The following is a 15,024-nucleotide window of genomic DNA, read 5'->3' as shown; positions in this document are numbered from 1 at the left end:
TTATTTTCCATGCACGCCACCCCACTCTGCTACGTGCTGTGCCTGCGTGCTATCCGTGTGCCCCACTCAGCTGCGTGCTGTTCCCGTGTGCTATCTGTGTGGTCGACCCCACTCAGTCCTCAGAGCAGCCGGTGGCATAGATGTAAAATGTCATCCGCGTTCTATCAAAGAAGAGAAGGAGGCCTGGCTGGTGTGGGTCAGTGGTTAGAGTGTCGCCAGGGCATGTACCTCGTCCTCCCGTGACCCTCGCGGTCCTCCCGTGACCCTCACGTCGCCTTCCCCAGGCCCCCCTCCCAGGGTCCTGCTGCCGGGGAAGCTCTGTCGGGAGGCGCTCACACCTCCCCCGGCGCGAGTGGTCCTGTCTCGGACTCTCCGCCGTTCCTGCCGGGCCGTCCGGGGCTACGGGGCCTTTGCAGAGTGGCTGTAGTGCTTTCTCTCGAGACTTTGGACGACGAAGTCCCACTTTTCGTGGGTGCCCCCGTCCCCGGTGAGTGGAGGCTGTGTTGCTTCTTGTTGTGTTGTTCATCCTCCCCTGAGGGCATTTTCCATTGACATTTAGAGAGAGAGGAAGGGAGGGGGAGAGACGGACGGAAACATGGATGTGAGAGAGACATCGATTGGTTGCCTCCCCTGCGCCCCCCCGACTGGGGCCGGGGAGGAGCCTGCCCTCGAGGGGAATCGAGCCCAGGACCCTTCGTCCTCGGGCCGTGCTCTGTCCACGGAGCTGCACCGGCCAGGGCTGTGCTGCCTTTTAGCCCGTGAGCTCACAGTTGTGGCAGGAACCGTGAAGGGGGCGTGGATCCCTCTGGCGATGGGTTTGTCAGGGAGAGAAGAGAGCCCGAGGCCCTCAGGACTCACAGCCGGTGGTGCTGGGCCGAGGTGCCCAGCGCTGAGGGGCAGGGCCTGGGCTCCGTGGCTCTGGCTCCTTGACCCTCGGAGCTGCTGGTGGCAGCGTCTCCTCGCGTCTGGTGGTGAGCGAGCCCGCGTCCGCCTTAGAGCCGCAGCCCTGCAGCGGCACGTGGTTATTTATAGGAGCAGAAAGGGCAGCGCAGGGCGAGCCGTTCCCTGGCGTCTGTTCATGTCTCTGTCACTGCAGTGCCCTCTCCCGCCTGCGCGGCTCCTCCCTCCGTCAGGCACCCAGCACTCGGTGCCGTTCGTTCTGAGGCCCACACCGTGAGGGGGCTTTATTCCCTGAGGGGGTCTCTGCCGTTCCTCTCCAGCGAGGTACAGCCACATCGTGCGGTTTAGCGGCTGCTCGACGGCGCTGGCAGGAGGAGGTGGTGGTAACAGTGTCAACACGCTACATGCATTTGCCGTTGCTTGCTAGGCCTCACCCGTCTGTGCCGGCTGTCGGGTGCGTGTCCCGAGCTCACTGTGCCCGGGGCTGAGCCTGCCCGCCCGCCCTGGCCCGGCCCTGGCGTGGGGTTTAGTGCAGAGTCCTTGGCAGCCGCGCCTCTAAGTGGATGATTCTGCGGCTGCAGCACTAATGCTGAGTCACCTGTGAGTAGGCGGGCTGTCACGTGTCCTCTGCGTGTTACAGGCGACAAGGAGGGCTCTCGTTTTAAAACGCAGACGGCACAGCTGAAGACACTGAGCCACTTCTCAGAAATAAGCCAGCGATCTTTGCGTTCTGTGTTACTCCACTTCGTCTCGCTCTTCTTCACACACGAGACTCGGTGCCGTTGTGTTTACAGACCGGATGCTGGCTGTCGGCTCGTTGTGATGAAGAACGAGCGCCGTTCATGTTAATGACGGACACTTCCCTGTGAGCGCGCCCGTGGGGTCGTTAGTAAAGTCAAAGAGAGCACGGAGCTGTTTCTGCGTACGCCGTCACAACGGCACCTACAAAACTGTGCAGCAAACTCTGTTTAATGCTTCAACGTTAGGACCTCCGCCTGAAAGGTGGGAATAAAGCCAGGATGCCTCCCGGCCGGCGTGGCTCTGTGGTTGAGCATCAACCTATGAACCAGGAGGCCATGGCTCGATTCCCGGTCAGGGCACGTGCCCGGGTTGCAGGCTTGGTCCCCAGTGTGGGGCATGCAGGAGGCAGGCGATCTGTGATTCTCTCTCATCATTGATGTTTCTCTCTCTGCCTCCCTCTCCCTTCCTCTCTGAAATCAATCCTACCTAATAATAGACAAATATGCAAATTGACCATACCTCCGACACACCCACAAGCCATGCCCACCATCCAATCAGAGCGAGTATGCAAATTAACCCAACCAAGATGGCTACAGCCACAGAGAGCAAGGTTTCTTAGGTAACAGAGGAAGCCAAGCTTTCCACCTGCCCTTGCCAGGCCTAAGCCTCCACTCAAGCTACAAAGTTTCAATTATAGAAGGTAAACAAATTCAAACAGAAATGGCGGCAGAATGGAGCTTGAGAGAGCAGGCCAGGGTTGCCCCCGGCAACAGGGGAAGCAAAGCTTTCCGCATACCCTGGCTGGGCTCACCCGCTTAAGCTACAAAGTTTCAATTATAACCCCAACACAAATGGCTGCTGGCCACGGAGGGAGCCCCAGGCTTGGCTCCGCTCCAAGCTACAAAGTTTCAATTGTAGAAGGAAAATAAATTCCAGATACCAGGGCCTCCACTTGGGTTGCCAGGGGCCGTGGCCGGCCTGCAAACCACCACAGGCCCCTCGCTCAGGCCGCCCCACAACCCAAGGGAACCCCCACCCTGATCAGGGACACCCTTCAGGGCAAACCAACTGGCCCCCACCCCTGTACCAGGCCTCTATCCTATCTAATAAAAGAGTAATATGCAGATGGATCATCACGGCAACACACAATATCGCTGCACCCATGTGGTCAAAGATCCTGCCCCCATGTGGACACAAGATGGCCACCACAAGATGGCCAGCACGAGAGGGCAGTTGGGAGGCACCCGGCCTGCAAGGGAGAGCAGTTGGAGGTGATCAACCCTGCAGGAGAGGGCAGTTAGGGGTGACCAGGCTGGCAGAGAAGGGAAGTTGGGGGCAAACAGGCTGGCAGCAGAGTGGTTAGGGGGTGATCAGGCTGGCAGGCAGAAGCGGTTAGGGGCAATCAGGAAGGCAGGCAGGCAAGCAGTTGGGAGCCAGCAGTCCTGGATTGTCAGAGGGATGTCCGACTGGGATGTCCGGTGGGATCGGGCCTAAACGGGCAGTCGGACATCCCTCGAGGGGTCCCAGATTGGAGAGGGTACAGGCTGGGCTGAGGGACAACCCCCCTCCGTGCACGAATTTTGTGCACCGGGCCTCTAGTAAAAATATAAAAGAAAAGCAAGATGCATGCCGTGCTTGCTGACACTCCGTATTTTAACTGGTGGTCCTAGCCGATTACGTAAGTCTATCGTAAATTATTTTTAAAAATTGTAAAGTAACTGATTACTTACAAATGATGTTCACATCTCCCTGGAAAACCCAGGGGGGGAAGAAGCCACAATTATGAGAATTCCTAAGCGTGGAATCACGTGACACGTGAAAATCCATTAGCAAAAGCCCAGTCCCCCTCCGCACCAGCCACTCCCACTTAGTCCAGTGGAGGAGCCACTCCCTCCCAGGTGGGGCCCAGGGCCCAGGGCCCCTGTCAGGAAAGAAGCCCCGACGACGGAGCACGGCTGGGTCTCCGTGGTAACAGCGCAGTCGCTGTCCATGACGCTGGTTTTAGTTTGGCAGTAAATTGGCTCCGTTTAACCTGGCAGGCACTGTGCCTGTGTTCTTACTGCTTCAGAGGGAGCCGATCAGACCAGCGGCGCCTGCTTCTCCCGTTTCACCGGCGAGGAGGCTGAGGCTGCAGATAGCCGGTCGGTGCCTCGCTCACAGACGGGGTGTGTATTGTAGGGTCCGAGCTGCCTGGTTCTCGACGTCATGGCTCTCGTGCTGGCCCCTGGGCAGCATTCTCTGAGGGTCAGGGCGAGTCTGTTTCTTTAAAAACCAAACTGGGAAGCAAGTATCAGGTTGAGGATAACTCTCCTTTCTCTGCTGTGTCGTGGGTGTTTTATTAAAAACTCCACAGATCATTTTTAAAAGTATATTTTTATTGATTTCAGTGAGGAAGGGAGAGGGAGGGAGAGAGAAACATCAATGGACAAAGGGTCACTGATCGGCTGCCTCCTGCACGCCCCACACCGGGGATCGAGCCCACAACCCGGGCCTGTGCCCTTGGCTGGAATCGAACCCGGGACCCTTCAGTCCGCAGGCCAACGCTCTGTCCACTGAGGCACACCGGCCAGGGCTCCCCAAGATCCGTTTTGTTTTAAATTATTTGGGTGCGAAATAAGGGAGCTGTATTCCCACTGCTGCAGTAACTGCTCGTGGCGATTCCTCAGGAGCGATCGGGACGGAACTAGAACTGATTGTGGAGCGGCGCTCGCTCTTGGGGTGATGTCATCACGACCTGGTGATGGTCTCAGCACTTCCTGTTTCTGTTTGAGTGCCTCTCGCAGGAAACGCGTGGTACTTCTCCGTTTTTAAAGAAATATACCGTATTACTTCTCGAAAGCCGAGTAACAAGTCACCGCAACTCTGGTGGCTTAGAAGCAACCGGAACTCATTTTCTCGTCGTTCTGGGGCCAGGAGTCCAGCCAGCTGCCCGGGGTGACGTCGGGTGTCCGGGCTCCGGGCGAACCTTTCCCTGCCTCCTGCGAGCACTGGTGGCCGCCCGCCGTCCTGGGCTCGTGGCCCCATCACTCAGTCTGAGCCTCTGGATCCTCCTCCTCCTCCTCTATAGAACGTGTCCACTCTCTGCCCACCCCCTTTTTTTAAAATTGCTTTTAAATATGTTTTTATTGATTTCAGAGAGGAAGGGGGAGGGGGAGAGAGAGAGAGAGAGAGAGAGAGAGGAGAGAAACATCAATGATGAGAGAGAATCATGGATCGGCTGCCTCCTGCACGCCCCACATGGGATTGAGCTCGAAACCCGGGCCTATGCCCTGACCGGGAATCGGACCGTGACCTCCGGGTTCACAGGTCGATGCTCAACCCCTGAGCCCTGCCGGCCGGGCTTCCCAGGAGCCTTTGAACCGCTCTCGTCCGTGCGCTCGGCCGGGTTTGATGGTTGTTGGGAGACACGCGTGGGATGACGCACGTGTAGCGTGATGACAGGCGTCCGCGGTGACCGACGTCCTCCCCTCTCCCCTCAGTGTCAGATCAACAGCGCCTTGGCCTCCTTCCACACGGCGCTGGAGCTCGCCGTGGACCAGCGGGAGATCCAGCACGTCTGCCTGTACGAAATCGGTGAGTTCGGGCCGGCGGCTCCTGCCCCGCGAGTGGCCGCGCCGTCCTGGGCGTCTCCTTTACGGGCTGCTCCGCCTGTGTCTTCATCGAGCGCCGCCGCTCTTTGTCGTCAGAGGACGCAGCGGCGTAGCACCAGCAATGCCGCTGGACTCGGTGATTCTCGAGGTTTCTTTTCTTTTTTTTTTTTTTTTTAAATATATTTTATTGATTTTTTACAGAGAGGAAGGGAGAGAGATAGAGAGTTAGAAACATCGATGAGAGAGAAACATCGATCAGCTGCCTCCTGCACGCCCCCTGCTGGGGATCGAGCCCGCAATCCGGGCCTGTGCCCTGACCTCCTGGTTCATAGGTCGATGCCCAACCGCTGAGCCCCTCCCCTCCCCCCCCTCCCCCGGGCTCATTATTTCTTTATAATTGATTATGAGGTTTTGAGTTCAGGGTAACGGGTGTTGTCAGGGTTCACTGAACAGACTGGCACCCTTTTAAAGACCTCACTCGCTCGCACATGAGAACGGACACAGTCCCACGTTCCTCTCACCCTGTCGGCGACACGCCGGAGTGTTTTATAGAAGTCTTTGCCTCACGTTCCCTCTTCACTGAGTCACCGGCTGTGAAATCTTGATCAAAATGGCACACTGAAAACATTAAGAGAAAAAAATAACTTTATTTTTACTTATTTATCTTTTTAATCCTTGCATTGATTTTTAGAGAGAGGGAGAGACAGAGAAACATCGACGTGAGAGAAACACATCCATGGGTTGCCTCCTGCACACACCCTGCCGAGTACATGCCCGGGACCCTTTGGCCTGCAGGCCGACGCTCTATCCCCTGAGCCAAACCAGCCAGGGCGAGAACACAATAATTTTGAAAGAGTTTTCAGGCGGCGTGCACACAGCACTCACGAGGCGACGACGGGGCGGAGGGTGTCGCTGGGGCGTCCTGTGGACGCATACGGAGCTGGTGGCTGCCCTGAGCCTGCTCTCCCAGGCGGTGCAGCACGATTGAGCTGAACAGTCTGCTCTCTCCCAGGCTGGTGCAGCATGATCGAGCTCAACTTCCAGGACGCGTTCGGCTCCTTCGAGAGGCTGAAGAACGAGTCCCGGTGGTCGCAGTGCTACTACGCCTACCTGACGGCCGGTGAGTGCGGCTGCAGAGCACACGCTGGGTCAGCACGGCCTGTCCCTGCGGCAGCAGCGTCTCCTTCCCGCCGCGCACGCTCACACACCGTCCGCAGATGGAGAATCCCGGGAGGAGGCGGGGCCCGGTGCTTCCTCAGTTTCCCCAGCGTGTCCCTGTGACCAGCAGCGTGATGCCGGGCGCACTGACCATGTCAGCCGCACACGGGCCCGCCCCCCTCGGGGCTGCTCACGTCCGCGTCTGGGGAAGCTCGTGGCCCGGTTCGCCCTGCTCTGGCGTGTGTCGCCCTAAGCAGCCTCCGCCGACCTTTCCCCTCTGCTGTGTTTTCTACAACAGATTCGCTTACTGGGATTTAAAGAATTTTTAGGAATTCAGCACAACTTTCTCATCGCGTTTCTGCCTCAGGGGGCACAGGCTTTGAGTAGTCGCTCCCACCGTGTGTCCTGGGGACCCTGTTCCGTGTACAATGTGACTGTAGAACACACGCTGTTTCAGCACAGCTGTCCCCGTGGCAGACACGCCTGTCATTTCTGGAAGGACTGAGCCTCTCCGGCCTGAGGAGATAGATAATAGATAGATAGATAGATTGATTGATTGATTGATAGATAGATTGATAGATTGATAGATAGATGATAGGTAGGTAGGTAGATAGATGATAGATAGATAGATTGATGATAGATAGATGATAGATAGGTAGGTAGATAGATGATAGGTAGGTAGGTAGATAGATGATAGATAGATAGATTGATAGATAGATAGATGATAGGTAGGTAGGTAGATAGATGATAGGTAGGTAGGTAGATAGATGATTGATAGATGATAGATGATAGATTGATAGATAGATAGATAGATGATAGGTAGGTAGGTAGATAGATGATAGATAGATGATAGATTGGTAGATAGATAGATAGAGATGTGCTGCCCCCTGGTGGAGCCGCCCGGGAACAGCCGCTGAAGCGTGGCCTGATGGCCCGCAGGACGGCTCGTCCTCTGTGTCACCGTCTCTCAAACTGTCTGCGCCCGTTGGTTGATTTGGAAACATTTCCAAGTGTCACCGGCCCAGGTCACCCTGAGCGGCACTTCCCCCGGACACGTAAGAAGTAAACGTGGTCTCTCAGTCTGCCAGGGGGCCACCGGCGACGCGGACGGCGCCCAGGTCGTCTTCAAGGAGGTGCAGAAGCTCTTCAAGAGGAAGAACAACCAGATCGAGCAGTTCTCGGTGAAGAAGGTGCGTGGCCTGTGCCGGGGCTGCTGGGAGTGGGCAGGCACGGCCGCCGCCACCTCCCGGTCCTGGGGCATCAGATCGACAGCGGGCACCCTCCCTGCCCCCCGGGAGAGTTCGCGGCGAGGTCGGACTCCCGCTCTGAGTGCAGGGCGTGGTGCGCGGCGGACGGCTCAGCGGTGGGGTCTGAGTGAGGAGATCTCGCAGACCCTCCAGAGCTGAGGAGCACGCCGCGGGGAGAGCGTCGTCCGGAGAGTGAGGTCGGAAGACACGTGGGCAGGCCCCGGCCAGAGGTGCAGCCGTTGGTTCTCAGGATGGCGAGCACATCACACTCTTGTGGGAAAATGTTTTTTAATTGACCTCAGAGAGGACGGGAAAGGGGGAGAGAGATGGAAACATCAAAGATGAGAGAGAATCATCCATCGGCTGCCTCGTGCACGCTGGGGATCGAGCCTGCAACCTGGGCCTGTGCCCTGACGGGGAATCGAACTGCGACCTCCTGGTTCATAGGTCGATGCTCCTCACTGAGCCATGCCGGCCGGGCCAGATCACATTTTGACCTAATTAAAAAAGATTATGCACATCCCGTGTAAGACAGAGGCCTAACGTACCCTGTACCTTAAAGAGTAGGATTCGGCTGAATTGCCGAGGGTCCGGTGACTCCTGGCCACATCCTGAGTGTCCCGTGGTCTTCGTCTCATGAGATTTTGTTAAATGAGCGTCCAGTGACCTGGTTTGAGGATAAACTAGACTGTAGTGTGCGAGGCCCGAGAGCACTGAGCTCGGCAGGAAATGAGAAATTCCACAAACGGTCACTAGCCGGCTCCCCGGCTCCCCTCCTCGGACACCCACCGGGCCCCCCTCCTCCAGGTCTACACGCCCCTCTCACGGCACGGAAGCAAATGGAGTTTCATCCCGACCTTTCCGGGATCCCTCCCGAGTCACGATCGGGGAGTGAGGTGGAGAAGGAGTGAGAGCCCTAGCAGGTGTGGCTCAGTGGATAGAGTGTCAGCCTGTGGACTGAAGGGTCCCAGGTTCGATTCCGGCCAAGGGCACATGCCTGAGTTGTGGGCTCGGTCCCAGTGGGGGGCGTGCAGGAGGCAGCCAATCAATGATTCTCTCTCATCATTGATGTTTCTATCTCTCCTCCCTTCCTTTCTGACATCAATAAAATATATTTTAAAAAAAAAGTGAGAGGCATTGTCTGCCTGCGGAGAGCGAGCGTTTCTTACGGAACGCGCTAGCCTTGCAGATGTAGGAGGGGCAGGCTCACGGCGAGTCCCGGACCCTGTGAGGTGCCTCCGAGGCGCTCGTGTCCTGTCTGAGTCTGTCTGTCTGGAGGGAGGCGTGGCTAACGTGCTGACTCCTTGCAGGCCGAGCGGTTCCGGAAGCAGACGCCCACCCGCGCGCTGTGCGTGCTGGCCTCCGTGGAGGTGCTGTACCTCTGGAAAGCCCTCCCCAACTGCTCCCCCCCCAGCCTCCAGAGGATGAGTCAAGGTAAAGACAACCAAAAACAAACAAACCCCCCCGCCGGCGTGGCTCAGGGGTGGAGAGTCCACCTGGGAACCAGGAGGTCACGGTTCGATTCCCGGTCAGGGCACAGGCCGGGGTTGCGGGCTCGATCCCCGTTGCACGGCGAGCAGGAGGCGGCCGATCCGTGATTCTCTCTTATCGATGTTTCTCTCTCTCTAAAAAATCCATAAAAACATTTAAAAACCCCTTGCCGGTTTGGCTCAGTGGATAGAGCGTCAGCCCGTGGACGGAAGGGTCCCGGGTTTGATTCAGTTACAGGCTCGACCCCTGGCCCTGGTCTGGGCGAGGCTTCATGTTTGAGGTTCACAGAGACCACGTAGCTCCCCTCCCCCTCCCCCATGCGACCTGCAGCGCCCCCACCCCCCGCCCCGCCATCGGCCTCCCACCCGAGTGGAGCATGTGGTGCAGCTGATGAACCCACACCAACACGTCACTGTCACCCCGTGTATGTGAGATCCACGCTTGGTGCCGTGCATTGTGTGGGTTAGACACGCGTGTAATGGCGTGCATCCATGCTCACAGGTGGTGTCGTGCAGACGGTCACGGCCCTCAGATCCCCGAGCCCCCGCCCCTCCCCCCGGGCCTGTGGATGCCCCTGGACGGGGTCCTGCCCCCGTGGGGTGCCTTTCCAGGTCACGCAGTCGGGGTCAGAGTGCGTGGCTTCCACGTCTCCTTCCGTGTAGTTTTAGAGCAGCGCGTGTCGCCTGCCTGGCCCCTGCGGTTTGGGCCCCTGCGTCTCTGAGGGTCGTCGCTAACCGGTGGGGGAGGGGGCCCTCCGGGGGGTTGTTTTCTGTTCCTCACCCGGAGGACATGTCTCCATCGATTTTGGGGAGAGGGAGAGACGGAGAGGAACATCGCTGTGAGAGAGACACAGCGATGGGTTGCCTCCTGCACGCGCCCCGACCAGGGCCGGGCCGGGAGGAGCCTGCAACCCAGGTCCGTGCCTTTGACCGGAATCGAACCCGGGACCTTTCGGTCCCCAGGCCGACGCTCTGTCCACTGAGCCACCCTGTCTGGGGCCCCTCTGTTCTCGGGGCGGAGCTGTGCACGGGGTGCGTGCGGACCGTGGAGGGCGCTCTGGGCGATGGGTGGGAGCTAAGGGACGTGTCCGCCTCTCCTCCAGCGTGCCACGAAGTGGACGACGCCGCGGCCGTGGGGCTGAAGCACCTGCTGCTCGGGGCCATCCACAAGTGTCTGGGGAACGCCGAGGACGCCGCCCAGGTAGGCGGGCAGCACGGCGGGGGGCGGAGCCGGGGATAAGAAGAGGCACACGCATCCAACACACCCAGCCTCCCGCCTCTGGGCCTCCCCCTACGCTGCCCCATGCTGGTTGGGGCCAGGCTTAGTGCAGCCCTGGGTTCCCGCCACGCCCTTTACACGCGGCCTCCTTCCCGCCATGCTCTTTACACACGGCCTCCTTCCCGCCATCGACACTCTCGGTTGGAGGAGGGGCGTGTGAACACGGTGTTGAAGGAGCAGAGTGAAGTCTCATAGTTAGAAACGCAAATGTGTGTTTATCAGCCCTGGGTGGTGCCGCTCAATGGTTAGAGCGTCGGCCCGTGTACCAAAGGGTCTTGGTTTGATTCCCGGTCTAGGGCACATGCCCGGCCGTGGTGGAGGTGCGTGTGGGAGTCAACCGATCCATGTGTCTCTCCCACCTCGATGTTTCTCCTCTCCTCCTCCCTCCCTCCCCTCCCCTCCTCCCGCCATCTCTCTCTAAAATGGGAATGATGTTCTCGGGTGAGGATTAGCAGAAAGTACCAGTGTCGGCGTGTTCACTCTCCCGCCTCCGTCACTGCAGGTCCCCACGCCGGCCGTCCCGCAGCGGGGGAGGGGGCGGGGTGGGCGGGCCTGGCGTGGGGGACGGAGCCTCGTGGGGCCCTCGATTGGTCCAGTGACGTTTGCCTTACTCTCAGTTCTTCCAGCGCGCGGCCAAGGACGAGCTGTGTCGTCAGAATAACCTGTACGTCCAGCCGTACGCCTGCTACGAGCTGGGCTGCCTCCTGCTGGACAAACCAGAGGTAAGATCGCACGTGTTTTCCTAAAGGTCACACCGCGGCCTTCGTGTGAGGGAAATCCATGAATTGGGGGGCGGGGGGGGGGGGGCGCTGCTTGTTTTTATTTCCCATAAGGTGAGTCCAAGAAGCTACGAATTCTATCTGTTTAGGAGATAATGTCGTCTCTGGAATGAGATTTTTGGGCAAAAACTTGAGGGGGAACGCTGGCCGTTTTCGGGAAGGAATGTGGGTGGCGGAGTGGCTCACGCAGAAGAACAGGGTCGCGTGAGGATTCTCCGCCGTCTGCCTTCCTGTGTGCGCCTGGCTCGGCCCTCGACCAGGACCTTCCTCCTCGTCTGTACGTCAGGGTTAAAAAGGACCCGTCTTGCCAACTGAATAATGATGGTGGCGAGAGTGAGGATGGCGCGTATGCCGCATGTATTAACGTGGTAATTCCTGTGACGACGTATGTGGACGTGTAACGGGGCAGGTTTCTTTAAAAAACAGGATTTCGGCGGTGCTGGATCTGCTTGCCGCCTTCCTTCGGGAGCTCGGTGACATCACATTGGTGAGGGTTAATTAGTAAAATCCCAGTGTTCAGCAAGTTCCACTCGGTTTCCAAATATGTGGGCTTCCCAAAAGTTGAGTTATAAATCCACGGGAATCTGATGGTAGCATAACCCTTAAACCTGTAACGAGGTATAACTTACCGACTTCAAATAAGCCTTCTAGTTATCACCACTCGTAGGTTCTTTTAGGAAGACCTTAACCTGAACTGTTATAACTCTTCTGAGTTGTTTTTGTTTGTAGGAGATAGTGAAGGCTGTGGAAAAGGATTCATGGACTAATGTCTTGGTGTAAATTTATTGACATCATTGGATTAAAGGAATGTGGAGTCTACACGGAATGAGCGGTTGACTCCCCTCGGTGGCTGAATTGTCTGAATTAGCATACCCCAGTGGTCGGCAAACCGCGGCTCGCGAGCCACATGCGGCTCTTTGGCCCCTTGAGTGTGGCTCTCCCACAAAATACCACGTGCGGGCGCGCACGTACAGTGCGATGGAAACTTCGTGGCCCACACGCAGAAGTCGGTTTTCGGCCTGGGCGAGTCTATTTTGAAGAAGTGGCGTTAGAACACTCACGGGGCCAAAGAGCCGCATGTGGCTCGTGAGCCGCGGTTTGCCGACCGCTGGCCTATCCTCCTGCTTTAAGCTTTTCTGCTGGAGTAAGCGGAGGTGTGAAGAGATGTGTGTGTTTTGTCTTCACAGACGGTAGCAAGAGGCCGAGCGCTCCTTCTTCAGGCAAAGGTAAGCGTCCCGAGCTTCCCGCCCGGGGCCTGTCCTCGGCACTCGAGGCTGAATCCCAGAGGTTTGGGGAAGTGATTGTCCGGCTGGTGTTTCCGGGAAGGAAACGTGGCGATGGTGAACCAGCAAGCACTGGAGTGTTAAGTGACGTTACCCGTGTCACGAGACACTCCTGTGAGCGCTCACCCTGCGTTATAAACCCTCCCCTTACGTGAGGGGAAAGTAACTTGGTATTTCATAACCACGTTCCCAAATAAAGAATTTCCCACAGCCGCTTACAGTGAGCTCACAGGAGGAAGTCATCACAGACGCAGGAATGACGTGCAGTTAGCATTCTTAAAAAAGGCACGCCCTGGCCGGTGTGGCTCTGTGGACAGAGCGTCGGCCTGCGGACTGAAGGGTCCCAGGGTCGATTCCCGGTCAGGGCACGTGCCCGGGTTGCAGGCTCGATCCCCAGTGGGGGGCGTGCAGGAGCCGATCCATGACTCTCATCATCAATGTTTCTCTCTCTCCCTTCCTCTCTGAGATCAGTAAAAGAATATTTAAGAAAATCGCAGAGCTCAGCGATGGGGAAATAAAACCAAGAGGGTGCAGAGCCCTTAGCGGGAGTGGGAGGGGTGTCCCCGGGCCGGACAGAACTCGGGGTCACCCCACGGTGCACCGGGGCTCCGCCGCGGCCCTCAGTCCTCACTTGTTCTTCCAGGAGGACTTCTCTGGCTACGACTTTGAGAACAGACTGCACGTGCGCATCCACGCGGCGCTGGCCTCCCTGCGGGAGCTGGTCCCACAGTGACGGGCGGGGCTCCCGCCGTCCCGCCTCCGGGTGCCGCCCCTGGAGCCGGAAGCAGAGGACTCGGCCATCGAGGACCGGCCTTCCCCGCCGCCCCTTGCGCGGGGACGCTTCCCCAGTGAGGCCGCCGTAGAGGAGATGAGCTCAGAGTAACAGTCATGCGGTCGTAGTGCTTGTAACCACCCCTGGGGAGGGCTCAGTGGCCTTGTTCAGACACTTTAGTTTTGTGATTTATTATTTTTAAAATAAAAATCAAGCTGCACATTCAACCTGCGGTCTTGTGGGCACGCCTACCGTACGCACACGTCGGGCCGGGGAGGCGGAGAGGTGCCTGTGCCGTTGGTGGCGGGGACGGCAGTTACCTCCCGGTGTTTTTCCTCGCCCTCGCGCTGCCCGTGGGAAGAACGTGGCACGGATGCGCTTTCCCCCGCAGCCCAGGCCACGACCCTCGGGCACAGACGGCGAATTGATTGACCCCCGTTAGCTCTTCCTGTTTCCAGCGGGCCAGTAGAAGGCAGGTCTCCGGGCCAGGAAGCGGATGCTCCTTCACTGTAAAAAGCATCTGTGAAGAACGCAGCGTTCCTCTTTTCTCATTAAAAAACAATTGCTCTTCAGCTGAAGTCGTGTCGTCACGATGTTTATGTCCGGGTTGTCCGCAGAATGTTTCCGAGTGATGGCGCTATCGCAAGGCCTGGCCGGGCGCCCTCCTGGCCGGGATGCCCTAACTGCCCCCTCGCTCAGGTTATTTGATACGACGGGTTCGCAGTTATTTTAAATCCTTGGTCGCTCCTTTTCATTGTCATTTAATTGCACCTTTGTGCAGTGCTGTGATTCTTTTTGAAGAATCACAATACCTCAGTCCCACCCTAGCTGGTTCGGCCTGCAGACCGAAGGGTCCCGGGTTCAATTCCCAGTCAGGGCACGTGCCCGGGTCGTGGGCTCCATCCCCAGTCGGGGGCGTGCAGGAGGCAGCCGATCAAGGATTCTCTCTCATCATGGATGCTTCTGTTTGTCTCTCCCTTCCTCTCTGAAATGAATAAAAATCTATTTTGAAAAAGTACCTCCGTCCCTTAAGGGTTTCTGCCGTGATTGTGTGGCTCACTCGGCTCCATCGTAAGGTTCGGTTTTTTAAAAGTTTATACTGAGCTGCAGTCTGTCATCTTGGAGTGTCCTTTATTCACGTCTCCTTTTAGCCGAAGCGTGGTCCCGTGTAACGTTCATACTTTATGCTTCTTTTCCAGACACATGGGGAGCCGCGTGGACGGTAGGCAGGTGTAACTGACGTAATCGGGTTGTGAGGGGGTGGTCATGTCTTGGAAAGCAATGAGCATTCTTCACTGACCTGAGCTCTTACCCTCACGTTTCCTCGCTTCCAACGTGCTTCTTCGCGTTGACTTTCTGGGGTGAGCCCTGCATGGGTCGGTCACGCACAGCCGGGGAGAGAGGGCCGCTGCCCCGCTCCACGGGGCGTGGGCGCTGAGCCACGTAGACGCTTTCTGCGGAGAGGGCTTCGAGCCTGAGCATCCTGGTCCCCGGTTCCCGCGGGTCTGAAGGGAGGAGCATCGTGAATCTTTACAACGTGGCTCTCGCCGTTCCGTTCTCTTCTCGGCTGCTGGATACGCGGCAAACTCCTGGATGCGCAGCCTTTCGGGATCGCGGATGCTTGTTTCTGCGTCCCCACTGGCGTTTTCAGCTCAAATGCTGTTGGAGCGACTGTTCAGCAAAGATGAAAGACCTGTGCTTCGTAAACTTAAAAAAAAAATGGTCCCTGCATTAACCGCTTTAAGATACGCGTCTCCAGAGAGATTTCAAGATTTCAGCTAAGTT

The 15,024-nt window shown here is 57.6% G+C and overlaps 1 protein-coding gene across 4 annotated transcripts in view; it reads left to right on the top strand.

Moving 5' to 3' along the window:
- Positions 1-13,466, top strand: part of TTC39C (tetratricopeptide repeat domain 39C) — a 33,555-nt gene extending 20,089 nt beyond the window's left edge. For all 4 annotated transcript variants that reach the window (XM_054724085.1, XM_054724083.1, XM_054724084.1 and 1 more), the window contains 8 exons: positions 5,121-5,214; positions 6,244-6,351; positions 7,470-7,579; positions 8,947-9,070; positions 10,230-10,327; positions 11,023-11,127; positions 12,372-12,410; positions 13,111-13,466. In XM_054724085.1, coding sequence (XP_054580060.1) covers positions 5,121-5,214; positions 6,244-6,351; positions 7,470-7,579; positions 8,947-9,070; positions 10,230-10,327; positions 11,023-11,127; positions 12,372-12,410; positions 13,111-13,200 — 768 coding nt within the window. In that variant the 3' untranslated portion in view covers positions 13,201-13,466. The remainder of the gene's footprint in view (positions 1-5,120; positions 5,215-6,243; positions 6,352-7,469; positions 7,580-8,946; positions 9,071-10,229; positions 10,328-11,022; positions 11,128-12,371; positions 12,411-13,110) is intronic.
- The last annotated feature ends 1,558 nt before the right edge of the window (positions 13,467-15,024 follow it).

This window comes from Eptesicus fuscus, chromosome 12 (assembly GCF_027574615.1).
Source record: "Eptesicus fuscus isolate TK198812 chromosome 12, DD_ASM_mEF_20220401, whole genome shotgun sequence".
In the NCBI taxonomy this organism is placed as follows: Eukaryota; Metazoa; Chordata; class Mammalia; order Chiroptera; family Vespertilionidae; genus Eptesicus; species Eptesicus fuscus.
This window is presented reverse-complemented; position numbering and strand designations above follow the sequence as displayed.